Genomic DNA, 11683 nt, shown 5'->3' with positions numbered 1-11683 from the left:
CGAATCGCCTACTCTTCCAGACTCCGGCGGGCTCAGCTTCGTACTGATCCTTGGCCGGAGGTTCGGGTGGCGTCTGATTAACTGTACTGCTCAGGTTCCTCAGTAGCTCGTACGAACCGGAAGCGGGACTCCGGGGCCCCTGGCTCCTGTTTATTGAGTCGTTATAGCATACATTGGCAGACATTCGTGGGGCTATTCGTTTTATCTGAGTTCTTGATTTCTTTTGTGCGGGTGGGAGATAGGCGTTCGTGGATCTAGGGATGTGGGGAAGCTGTTTTTAGAGTGTACTTCATTAGTATAAGTGTGTGTGTGTGTGTGTGTGTGTGTGTGTGTGTGTGTGTGTGTGTGTGTGTGTGTGTGTGTGGTGTGTGTGTGTGTGTGGTGTGTGTGTGTGTGTGGGTGTGTGTGTGTGGGTGTGGGTGGGTGGGTGTGTGGGTGGGTGGGTGCAGTCGATGGAGACAGTGGGAATGCGTCAGATCATTGCCACACACGATACGGCCGCTTTACCGAATGGCTTGGATACACGCATGCAGCTCGGATGGAGGACATATGACGATTGCTGTGTTGTGACACGGCTCACCGGCCACCTGAACGCAAAGCAGCACACAGTACCGCAGCGCAGGCAGCAGTCAGAATCAAAGACAGGCAGGAGGCAAGCGAACACGGTTGTCCATCTGTCCACAGTGCGCAAGTACATGTGCAGTGATGGGCTGGATGATCTTACCGCTTCCGTCGGCACATGCTGTGCCAAGCTGCGTCCCACAAGCCACACGAAGGAGCACCACATCAGAGAAGACGAGACGATAACGATGAGAGCAGGCTGCAGAATGCAACACCCACACACCCACACACACACATGTGCGCTTACGCACTCACACTCATGCACGTACTCACGTACACGCTCGCACACTCACCACACACTCACTCACGCACTCACATGCACACTCACACACGACACAATCACGATCGGCGACACCACCCCGCAACACGGATCCCTCTCTAACTGACCGTTTGCGTGTCTCCTCCACTGCCTCGAGGTAGTCGCCCCGCAAGCGCGCCTTGCATTCGTCCACCAGACCTTGCGCCAGCTGATGCCACTGTCCCCACAATTGGTGAGAATGAATGGTGAGCGATGGAGTGTCCGTTACAGCACCAGTCTTTCCAGCGCACACAAACAACTACATCTACACGCACATCTATACACACATGTACACACACACACATCTACACACACACACACATCTACACACACACACACACATCTACACACACACACACATCTACACACACACACACACACACACACACACACACATCTACACACACGGCTACACACTCAGCTACACACACACACACACATATCTACACGTACGGTTGCAGGGGTGATGGCGCCCTGGTCGAATGTTGTGGAGAGGGTCTGCAGAAGTGCGATCACGCCGTCTCGAAGGTGGCGCGCGTGGTCATCATCCTGAGCGTCATCGCCGCTTCTCGCTGCTGAGGAAGCATCACCGTCAACACCACCGCCATCGCTGCTGTCCAGCGACAGCTCCCCAAAGAAGCGAAACACACTCGACTGCACCACCACATCTTCTTCCTTTGCCGCCTCTGCGGGTACAGCCCGCCCTTGCTGTCCTCGCTCCGCAACCGCAGCACTGCCCGTGCCATCCATCGCCGTGGTGTGCACTGTTGGGGTGTGCAGTGTTGTTGTGTGATGAATGCAAGACTTCCATCTTCATCACAACAACCCAAACAACATCAACCGACCAGTTACAAACGACGACGATGGCGACACTGGCACAACAAGCTTTGCTGCTGCTGGCTGTGGCGGCCGTGGCAGTTGTGGTGGATGTTACAGCAACGACAACGGCGACGGCAGCGGCGACGGCTGCTGTTACAGGGGTGGTGAGAAGAGCGTCGACGGTGTTTCGAGCAGGGGAGGCGTCGTACTCGTGCTTTCGCGTGCCGACGATCGCCACTGTGGACGGCGCCATGTTGGTGTTTGCGGAAGCGCGGCGCACGTCGTGTGCAGACCAGTCGCCCAAGGACATCGTGTACAAACGCAGCCACGACAATGGCACGACATGGAGTGAGCTGGCCCGCCTCGTTGGCAACCACAAGGGCAACCACACCTACCGCAACCCCTACGCCACCGTGGTCTCGCAGCCGGGCTCTGCAGCGTGTGCGACGAAGCTGGTCGTCGGCTTTGTCAACTCCACCCTTCCAGAACCGTGGATCAACCAGCACAGGTGGTCGTGCAATGGCGGCAAGACGTGGAGCAGCATTGAGCGCGTCAACCTCGCCCCATGGGAAGGCGTGCTGGCAGGGCCTGGCACCGGTATCCAGCTCTCCACACCGCCTCACGCCGCACTCGCCACAGCACCGCGCAGCGCAGGCGGTGTTGTTCCCCCATCGTCAGCCGCAGTTGGAGACGAGCCAGAGAGCAAGCAACAGCAACCACTGCATTCACTGCAGCGACAGCAAAGAGCTGCTCGCATTTTGGGGTGCGGGGCGACGGGCTACCATGCTGGTCACAGCATGAACGCCGTCGTGTGGTACAGCGACGATGGCGGCGTCACCTTCAACGTGTCGTCTTCAGTGTTTGCGCAGATGCAGGAGTGCCAAGTGGTGCAACTCTGGAACGGCACGCTTGTCTTGAACATGCGCAACAGCCATCTCAACGCGTGCCGCTGCCGTGCGTATGCGCTCAGCCACGACGGCGGCGTGACGTGGGAGGGCCCATATTGGGCACCGCAGCTCATTGAGCCTGTCTGCTCGGCAGGGCTGATCCGGCTCGGTGGCGCCCTCTACTTCAGCAACCCGCACTCGGCATCCCACCGCGTCAACATGACGGTGCAGGTGGCCACCTCAGATGACATGCGCTGGCACGTGTACCAGCAGCTGTGGCCCGGCCCTGCTGCGTACTCCGTCATGGGCCACACGCCTGCCAGCGAACCATGTATTGTCTATGAGCGCGGCTCCTCGTCTCCATATGAGGAGCTTGCCTTTGCAGCCCTCGCGCCGGCCAACTAACATCTGTGTGTGTGTCTGTCTGTCTGTGTGTGTCTGTCTGTCTGTCTGTCTGTGCCTGTCTGTGTCTGTGTCTGTGTCTGTGCCTGTGTCTCTGCCTGTGTGTCTGTCTGTCTGTCTCTTTGTCTGTCTGTCAGTGACGACTTTGTGTCACCATCTTGCTCGTTATCCCCCCCCCCCGCATGTCGCCTGCTGTGAAGGTTACCCCTCCCTCCCTCACTTGATAGAACTCTGACTACATATTTCCAAGCAAGCAAGCAAGCTCTCCATCTGTTGTGTTGTCACACATCACATCATGTCACATCACATCACGTGTAATCACATTCATTCCACCCTCGACGCTACACCCACTACGACATATTCTTTTTTCTCCACCCCCGGCTATGAATACCGCGTTCAACGCCGCCTTTGTGCGGGCCGGGTGTTCGGAGGCTGTGAGGCGGAACTTCGTGTTGCGGCGCATCGTCGAGCACTTGGACCCAAAGCACCTGCCGCACATTGGAGCGGATGTGTTCCTGGACTTCCTCGAAGATAACATGAACGAGGACGACCTGGAGCTGCTCGAAGAAGCCATGGCCTCAATGGCAGACGCAGACGACACTTCTCGCGCCCTCAAGGAGCTGTTTGCGACACCGCCTCTCTCAGACGACCTGCTGGACGACTACGGAAACGTCGCACTTGATCGCAGAGTGACGCTGGCCCCAGCACACCCACACCCACAGCAACACGAACAACAACAGCAACAGCGGCAGCAGCCTCAGTCGACCAGCGCCGCCAGCAGCTGTGCCAAGACCTCTACGACCATTCCCATCGACGAGTTGGCTGGACGCCTAACGCAACTCGCCCACGACAGGGAGTGGTGCCGCCGTGTCAAATGGATTGACTTGAGCGGGAACCGGCTAGGGGACGAAGGCCCAGCCGCGTACAAGGCCGCGCTCCTGCCGACACTCCGGCGTATTCGCGACGTGCAACAGCCGCCAGCGACGGGGGCGGCGCTGACGATAGGTGGGCCTGGGGTGGTGGTGACTCTCGCACACAACGATCTCCGTGGTGCGGAAGCGCGGGACCTGGTTCTCGGCATTGCTGCGGAGCCGGTTGTGAAGGCCGTGGACGTGCGATTTACGGCACTCGTGCCGGACAACACCTTCATGGACGAGGTGCAGCAGAGCGGGCTGAGTGGGAAAGTCATCTGCAAGGATACTGACGCAGCATTCAACAGCGTGTTGGCTGAACGCGAGCACCCCGTTCGCGTGGCGCTCAAGGCCTTGAAAGCCGCAGCACAACACATCGTGCCGACCTCATCGTCAGACCTAACCCTTGGCCACGCAGCCAGTGCCCAGAAATGAGACGAGGCCATCACCGAGAAGACCCTGATGGCCAGAGCAGCACGCACGCATGATGTCTAATTCTCTCTAATCGCCGACTACATGAAAGCACACACACACACACACACACACATACACACACACACACACAACACACACAACACACACACACACACACAACACACACACAACACACACACGCTACCTCTCCATGCAACACAAGCTTGCTTGCTTGCGTCGTTTGCTCGTTCTTTGTACTTGTAGAGAACTCATTACACCATCGCGCATGCACAACCTCAAGCACAACAGAACACGCACACCAATCGACAACACTGAAGCAGCACACGACACTAAGCACGCCAATCACATCACCGAACGAGGAGGGCCTTGAGTGCGTCCTTGAGGCTGCCCTTGTTCTCACGCAAGACCTGTTCTGCCTGCTTCTTTGTGGTTTCCATCTGCTCCGCAATCAAGTCAATGTCTTCCTCCTTCACCTTGACACTCGCAAGCTCTTTCTGCCTGCAATTGTGTGCATGAGCACGGAGAAGAGAGTTGGTTGGCGAGTGGGTGAGGGGGGGGGGGGTGTGCGTCTGTGTATGTCCGTGTGTGTGTGTGTGTGCGTCTGTGTGTGTGTGTGTGTGTGTGTGTGCGTCTGTGTGTGTGTGTGTGTGTGTGTGTGTGTGTGTGTGTGTGTGTGTGTGTGTGTGTGTGTGTGTGTGTGTGTGTCCGTGTCTGTGCTAAGACATGACGGTGCCGGCGTGCCCAAGCTTGGCACTGTTCTTCTCCCCAACCCTAAAATTCAACGTTGACGCCATAACACACAAAGGCGCACCTGCGGGCGGCTTCTTCTGCGCGCTGCTTGTTGCGTTTGAGCTGTGTTGCGGCAGCCTGTGATGCAGATTCAGAGCCCATGTCTTGGTCGTCGCCGGCATTGACGCGGGCGAGATCCTGCTTGCTCTTGTCGTGCTTGGGAGCCTGCTCCAAGAGCCGAGTTGAGAGGTAACATGGCGTTCAGTGGTGAGCTTGGCAAGCTGTGATGAGTCTGATATATGCGTGTGTGCACCAGGTGTCGCATGGACCACCTGTCACATGGACGAGCTGCCACATGGACCAGCTGCCACAATCAACATCGTGCACACACACACACGAAAACGTGCACATGGAACACGCACTCCACACGAGCGCTGCACGCGTGCACACACACTGCACACACACGCACCACACACACACTACACACACACACTCTACACACACACACTACACACACACACTACACACACACATGACACATACACACGTGCATCGCACCTCCTCTTCCTCTTGTTGCTCTTGCTGTGTTGTGTGGTCGTCATCGTCAATCTCTTCCAGGTCAGCCTCTGCTGGCGGTCTGCTCTGCGCAGCCTGCTGCTGCTGCTTCTTGCCACCCTTCTTTGGCATCGTCGCTGTTGGTGTCTGTCGTCGTGTGTGTTCGTCCCAATGTCAAAATTGACCACGGCCAAAGGCAATTTTAACCTCACACCCTGCAACTGCCAACCACAAGCCAAAGACGACAAGCAAGCAAGCAAGAAGCAAGCAAGCAGCAAGAGAGGAAGGAGAGGAAGATGGACCAGCAGGGTTGGTTTTGATGATGGGTTGACTGTGACTGCATGCCTTGCCTCGGGTGTCGTCCCTTGCAATTGTGCGTGTGCGTTTGTGCGTGTGTGTTGAACTGCGCTCCCACCCAATCACCCACCCACCAACACACACACACATGCACACAGGGTTTTATGTTGACAGCAGTCAACAACAGCAACAGCATGGCGGCTTTCAGCAGGCACCCATGCAACAGCCTTTTCCACAGCAACAACAACAGCAACACATGCAGCCACCACCCATGGCACCGCCAGGGTCTGCACAGCCACAACCCCCGCCCATCACCAACCCCTTTGATCCATCCTCGCTCCAAGGTAGGTGTGAGTGGGTGTGAGTGCGAGTTAGTTAGATTGTGTTCGATGGGACGGTGGAGGGTGTCTGTGTGCCAGAGCATCGCCGACGTGTTTCCACGTGTTTGAGTGTCACGCTCACGAGAACATGCACTGCTGGTCATCCCACGCACAGGCCCTCTCATGACCAGCGCCGTCTCCTACGCTGCTCAACAGTCAGTTTCGTGTGCAGCTCGGACACACACGCACACACAAACACACACACGCGCGCTTTTGCGCGCACGGGAGAATGTGTTTTCATTGTGCATCTGCGATTCTCTCACTCAACGCTGCACTGCTTGCTTCACCGCATCCGTCAGGCATCTGGGTAACGTCTCACAGCGCGTGCAAGGCATGGTGAACGTGAACCAGCTCAAATACTACTTTGATGTAAGCGCAGTTGCGCTGTGCGTATGCGTGCGTGTTGTTGCTGTGAAAGGGACGACAAACGTTGCAGCCAGCACTGCTGTACTCACACGGCACTGGGTTGCGTTGGGTGCTGTCTCAGGTTGACAACAAATATGTGGCCCTCAAATTGCAGCTACTGCTCTTCCCGTACCTTCAGAAGGTGGACTCCTGCTGTATGGGTGTGTGTGTCTGTGGGTATGGGTGTCTGTGCCAGTGCGTGCTTGACACGTGTGCAGCTGTCTGCACCTGCTCTGTACAGCAAGCCTTTCCCCTCCTGCTAACACACACACACACACACACACACACACACACACACACACACACACACACACACACACACACAACACGCACACATTCACATCATAGAGCTGGGAGCGGGGCATCAAGGACGACAAGGCGATGACGCCACGAGAGGACAAGCGGTCACCCGACCTGTACATCCCGTCCATGGCGCTGGTGACATACATCCTGCTCGTCAGCTGGGTGCAGGGCGCAACCGGCAATTTCAACGCCGAGCAGCTCAGCCTCCTCTGCAGCTCCACCATCGGCCTCCTCGTCTTCGAGGTGCGCGCGTGTGCGCGCGCGTGTGCGTGCGTGTGTGTGTGTGTGTGTGTGTGTGTGTGTGTGTGTGTGTGTGTGTGTGTGTGTGTGTGTGTGTGTGTGTGTGCAGTTCTTTGTTGTGCTGTGTCTCTTATCGGGCTCTCGCCTGAGCGTCTTGTTTGCAGAATCGTGCACAATGCACACACTGCATGCTGTCCTGTGCTCACGTGTGTTGTTTTTGCTGTTCCACCATCTGCACCCTTTTTGGGCCACCCCCCCCCCCTTCATCCAGAACCTTGCTGCGAAACTTGCATCGTTTGTCTTGGGGGTCCAAGCTCCCTTGTATGACATCATGGCGTTTACCTCCTACAAGTTTGTCAGGTGAGCCGTGCCCTTGGTGGTTGTGTGTCTGTGTGTTGGGGTGTGTGTCTGTCTGTCTGTGTGTGTGTGTGTGTGTGTGTGTCTGTCTGTCTGTGTCTGTGCCTCTGTGTGTATGTGTGTATGGGCGTTTGCTGCACTTGACTTCTGCCCTCCTCTTCTCGTTTGCATCCCTCCCTCATGAAAAGTGACTGCGCAAAGCCATCGCGTACATATCCTCACCTGTTCTCACCCGCCTCTCAACCACAACCACCGTCATATCATCACCACCACCAGCGTGATTGTTGCGATTTTGGCCACGGTCATCTCGCGATCGGCGACGGTGTACTATCTCGCGTGCGGATGGGTTGCTGCTGCTCTCTTCTACTTCACGGTCCGGCATGCAGTGCACGCACACGAGCATGGAGACGCACATACGTCTTCGCACACACACACACACACACACACACACACAACATGCACGCTCTCACACCTACACACTCACGTCTGCCTGCACGCATGTTGTCTGTGCGCCTTGTTCTTCCGCAGTTCCGTTCGCTCGCAGCATCAACCGCCTCAAAAAAGGTTCGAATCACATTTTCGCACATGCAACAAGCACAGAACAGTTTGCTTTTGCCCTGCGTGTACACGCATACACGTACGCGCAACGTGCGCACTCACCGTGTGTTTCACTCACGCATCCAAATGCGTCTTTGCTACTCTTGTGTGTATGTATGTATGTATGTATGTATGTATGTATGTATGTATGTATGTATGTATGTATGTATGCATGTATGTATGTATGTATGTGTCGTGTGTGTCGTGTGTGTCGTGTGTTGCGTGCAGGGGTCTGTGTTTGCTGTCGGTGTCGCCGGTGTGCAGGTGCTGCTCGCGTTTCTCCTCTCCACGTCCGGTCTCGCCATCATCCCAACAGAGGTCGACGCCACAGAAGCAGCGTAAACACCACGCCATGTCTGTGTGTCTGACTGTCTGTCTCTTTCTCTGTCTGTGTACCTGTCTGCCCGTCCGTGTGGCGGCGTGAAGGGGCCTTGAGTTGTTACTTGCTAGCATGCGCGTGCGGATGTGTGCGCGTGTGTGTGTTGGACCCCGCTTGCTTGTACAAACATCATACAACCAATGCTGCAAGCGACACAGCACGACTTGGGTAAGCTACTTGGCAGTTTCGTTTTTTCTTTGTATTCCAACAGCACAGCACTCCACACCGCACTCGACCACCAACACACATACGAACAAAAGAGAGGGCACATGTCCACATGTGCACACGCAAGAGGACATGGGTAGAACCTAGTGTACAAGCACAGGGCAGCAGCAACGCACACAAGCCAAAGGAGAGCACCGTGTGGTGTTGATGACAAACGAGAGAAAGAGAAAGCAGACGAGAGACACAGCAGTAAGAAGAGGAGGCACCACACGCTCACGAGATCTAAACCCTCGCACACATACACACTATGTCACTCACACAGACGAATCAAATTGAGTCAGCGAAGATCATATCGAGCAAATGACGCATGGAATTCACTTTGACGAGACTTGAAAAGGGGAGGGGCGCGTACCCCTCCATGTGTTTCAGATAAGCCGATGTGAACACGTGTTTGGACTTGATGATGCTCTTGAGAACCATTGAATACGTCATATGCAACAGCTGCTGGCGCAAATTTCTGCATACAAGTGCGTGCGTGTGTGTGTGTGTGTGTGTGTGTGTGTGTGTGTGTGTGTGCGTGCGTGTGTGTGCGCGTGCGTGCGTGTGTGCGTGCGTGTGTGTGTGTGTGTGTGTGTGTGTGTTTGTTTGTTTGTTGAGAAAGGCGGGGCTGGTGAGGGGTTGTGGAGACGTGGGAAAAAAGGAACGAATAAGCAATGAACACGAGTGCGAAAGCACCAAACGCAATCACTCAGCCTTCAAAACTCACTGCACGGTTTGCGATGCGGGGGTGAGCTGTCGTGCGGGTTCGAGGATCACGTTGAGCATTTGCAGCAGCTTGTTGGCGTAGGGATCAATGGCCTGGGAACGGCAGTAACACAGCGTGAACACCGTGTGCTGGTGCTCCTTTGCATCCAGGAGAATATCCTGCTCATTTGGAGGAACATTTACATATTACATTCGTGAGAACAGCGTATGGATGCTTGTCGTGTGTGTGTGTGTGTGTGTGTGTGTGTGTGTGTGTGTGTGTGTGTGTGTGTGTGTGTGTGTGTGTGTGCAGTCGAGCATGAGCCAGAAGCGGTCGTGTTAACATGACATGAGAGGATCAGCTGCCACTGCATCCCGCTCCACGCCGCCACGATGTCAACGATTACCAACCGCCTGCGTCGTGGGCATGTGCGCAGTACATGTTCAAACACCTTCATCTCCTCATCCGACACGGGTGCGTGCGTGTCGCGCCCGCGCATAGCTACAAATACGCACAACGACACGTGCGTGCGTGTGTGTGTGTGTGTGTGTGTGTGTGTGTGTGTGTGTGTGTGTGTGTGTGTGTGTGTGTGTGTGTGTGTGTGTGTGTGTGTGTGTGTGTGTGTGTGTGTGTGTGTGTGTGTGTGAGCAAGAGGCACGCCAATCCCTTCTGGTCTGGCTCCACTGCATGACACTCGTGCATGTTTATCCCTTTCCTCTCCTCATCTCGTTCGCCTTTATCTCACCTGGAACGTCTTCTTTGCGCTCTTGTCGATGCGCGGGTTGTCGAGGTAGTTGTCTGAGTACGGATACAGCATCGAATAGCCCTGAATTGCCCCTGTGTTGGCGCACGCACAAGCATTTTGTCGGCGTGCACCCATGTGAGATGTTGACAGGCACGAGCATGAAGAATATACAAACGCGAATACAACCCCCCCCCACACACACAGACACATACACACACACAACACACACATACATACGTACACACACAACACACACGCACGCACGCACGCGCGCGCATGGACTCACTGTTGAAGCCGAGGTGCTCTCGGTAGAAGAGGAGTTGGAGTGCAAAGCACGTCCACGCGTTGCGCGACGCCTGGAACAGCTCATTCCGCGGAAGCTTTGGATCGTAGTGCTGACAAGCGGCGCGGACACAAGTGTGATGGTGAGGGCTTGGTTGGTGCATATGAAACGCGTTCGCGGTCGACTTGATGTCATACACAGTACACAGTACACAGTACACAGTAGACGCACACTCACACATGCATGCGCACAGACAAGTGCACACCACTCCATCTCCACTTTTGTTTGTTCGTCAACACCGCGCACTCATACGTTTGCGTTGTCGGCAAAGGCCTTTGTTGCCTCGTACAGCCCCAGATCAAGATGGTCGCCAAGGAAGTTGTTCTGTGCACACAAACACACACATGCACACACATGCACACACACACACATGATAGATGATCGGAATAAAGCATCAGTGACACATACAGCAATGGTAAACACTGCGCATCACCACGACCCCACTGCCAGTGCAGGAGTCGGTTATGTGCTCACCTCAGTGCCCATCATCAGGGCTGCAATCTCTCTGTTTGCTTCCTTGCGCCCCTTCTTCCCCGATTTGTCCGATTTCGTGCGCGCTTTCAGCACTCGGCAGCGATACAGCCGCTTCTCCTGCAGTTGTGTGTGTGCGTGTGTGTGTGTGTGTGTGTGTGTGTGTGTGTGTGTGTGTGTGTGTGTGTGTGTGTGTGTGTGTGTGTGTGTGTGTGCGTGTGTGTGTGTGTGTGTGTGTGTTGATAAACAAGCCACGAGACAATCGGCCCGCAAATAAGTGCCCAGGACTAAAAGGCAGGTGACGCGCACTTGAGGGAGGGTTGTGGGTAACTCCGAAACAAAAAGTCGTCTTGGAGCTATCAGATGGTTCGCACAATCAAAAGAGGAACTGTGCAAAGAGATAGGGCTATAGGAGAGGTAGATATCGAATGGGCAAGTGTGGCTGGGGGAATAAAGTCGTAGGGATGGTCAATGACTTCCCGTTCAACATCAAAGAATCGATCAGTTATATACTGTCAATAGAATAACAGAATGAGAGAAATCTTGATAGTGGGTATATGTATGTTGATAATATTGTGAGTTTTTTTTATTTTTTTGTT

At 55.1% G+C, this 11683-nt stretch overlaps 6 protein-coding genes across 6 annotated transcripts in view; 3 read left to right on the top strand and 3 right to left on the bottom strand.

Annotated features, from left to right (window-relative positions):
* Window positions 1–8: 8 nt before the first annotated feature.
* On the bottom strand, window positions 9–1669 carry PTSG_03569 (uncharacterized protein; the record flags this gene model as incomplete). The annotated part of the gene is made up of 6 exons (XM_004995243.1): window positions 9–21; window positions 45–146; window positions 508–587; window positions 725–820; window positions 1029–1097; window positions 1373–1669. The coding sequence occupies 6 exons, from the start codon at window positions 1667–1669 to the stop codon at window positions 9–11; spliced, it is 657 nt and encodes a 218-aa protein (XP_004995300.1).
* Window positions 1670–1713: 44 nt separating this feature from the next.
* PTSG_03568 (uncharacterized protein) lies at window positions 1714–3278 on the top strand. The gene has a single exon (XM_004995242.1). The coding sequence runs from the start codon at window positions 1783–1785 to the stop codon at window positions 3028–3030; it is 1248 nt and encodes a 415-aa protein (XP_004995299.1). The 5' UTR covers window positions 1714–1782; the 3' UTR covers window positions 3031–3278.
* An 81-nt stretch (window positions 3279–3359) lies between these two features.
* On the top strand, window positions 3360–4659 carry PTSG_03567 (uncharacterized protein). Its single transcript, XM_004995241.1, has one exon. The coding sequence runs from the start codon at window positions 3411–3413 to the stop codon at window positions 4371–4373; it is 963 nt and encodes a 320-aa protein (XP_004995298.1). The 5' UTR covers window positions 3360–3410; the 3' UTR covers window positions 4374–4659.
* PTSG_03566 (uncharacterized protein) lies at window positions 4589–5830 on the bottom strand. Its single transcript, XM_004995240.1, has 3 exons — window positions 5661–5830; window positions 5185–5327; window positions 4589–4871 (listed from the first exon to the last, which is right to left on the bottom strand). Exons 1-3 carry the CDS (start codon window positions 5787–5789, stop codon window positions 4721–4723), a joined length of 423 nt encoding a protein of 140 aa, XP_004995297.1. The 5' UTR covers window positions 5790–5830; the 3' UTR covers window positions 4589–4720.
* Window positions 5831–5868: 38 nt separating this feature from the next.
* On the top strand, window positions 5869–8785 carry PTSG_03565 (uncharacterized protein). Its single transcript, XM_004995239.1, has 10 exons — window positions 5869–5966; window positions 6113–6298; window positions 6450–6489; window positions 6634–6703; window positions 6822–6881; window positions 7088–7285; window positions 7554–7642; window positions 7916–8012; window positions 8168–8203; window positions 8465–8785. Exons 1-10 carry the CDS (start codon window positions 5954–5956, stop codon window positions 8576–8578), a joined length of 903 nt encoding a protein of 300 aa, XP_004995296.1. The 5' UTR covers window positions 5869–5953; the 3' UTR covers window positions 8579–8785.
* A 14-nt stretch (window positions 8786–8799) lies between these two features.
* Window positions 8800–11683, bottom strand: part of PTSG_03564 (uncharacterized protein) — a 4787-nt gene continuing 1903 nt past the window's right edge. Inside the window, exons 2-7 of the mRNA XM_004995238.1 lie at window positions 11088–11204; window positions 10866–10937; window positions 10557–10665; window positions 10271–10362; window positions 9547–9704; window positions 8800–9297 (exon numbers count right to left, since the gene is read on the bottom strand). Coding sequence (XP_004995295.1) covers window positions 9108–9297; window positions 9547–9704; window positions 10271–10362; window positions 10557–10665; window positions 10866–10937; window positions 11088–11204 — 738 coding nt within the window. The 3' untranslated portion in view covers window positions 8800–9107. The remainder of the gene's footprint in view (window positions 9298–9546; window positions 9705–10270; window positions 10363–10556; window positions 10666–10865; window positions 10938–11087; window positions 11205–11683) is intronic.

The sequence above is a fragment of the Salpingoeca rosetta genome (genome assembly GCF_000188695.1).
Source record: "Salpingoeca rosetta unplaced genomic scaffold supercont1.8, whole genome shotgun sequence".
NCBI lineage: Eukaryota > Choanoflagellata > Craspedida > Salpingoecidae > Salpingoeca > Salpingoeca rosetta.
The sequence above is the reverse complement of the archived record's forward strand: the minus strand, read 5'-3'. Positions and strand labels throughout refer to the sequence as shown.

Coding starts and splice junctions, on each gene's coding strand:
- PTSG_03566 (XM_004995240.1), bottom strand. CDS start 5,789: ATGCCAAAGAAGGGTGGCAAGAAGCAGCAGCAGCAGGCTGCGCAGAGC. Junction 5,328..5,660: donor AGCAACAAGAGGAAGAGGAG/GTGCGATGCACG, acceptor CTCTTGGAGCAG/GCTCCCAAGCACGACAAGAG. Junction 4,872..5,184: donor GCAGAAGAAGCCGCCCGCAG/GTGCGCCTTTGT, acceptor ACACAATTGCAG/GCAGAAAGAGCTTGCGAGTG.
- PTSG_03568 (XM_004995242.1), top strand. CDS start 1,783: ATGGCGACACTGGCACAACAAGCTTTGCTGCTGCTGGCTGTGGCGGCC.
- PTSG_03565 (XM_004995239.1), top strand. Junction 6,704..6,821: donor AGCTCAAATACTACTTTGAT/GTAAGCGCAGTT, acceptor GTGCTGTCTCAG/GTTGACAACAAATATGTGGC. Junction 8,013..8,167: donor CTGCTCTCTTCTACTTCACG/GTCCGGCATGCA, acceptor GTTCTTCCGCAG/TTCCGTTCGCTCGCAGCATC.
- PTSG_03567 (XM_004995241.1), top strand. CDS start 3,411: ATGAATACCGCGTTCAACGCCGCCTTTGTGCGGGCCGGGTGTTCGGAG.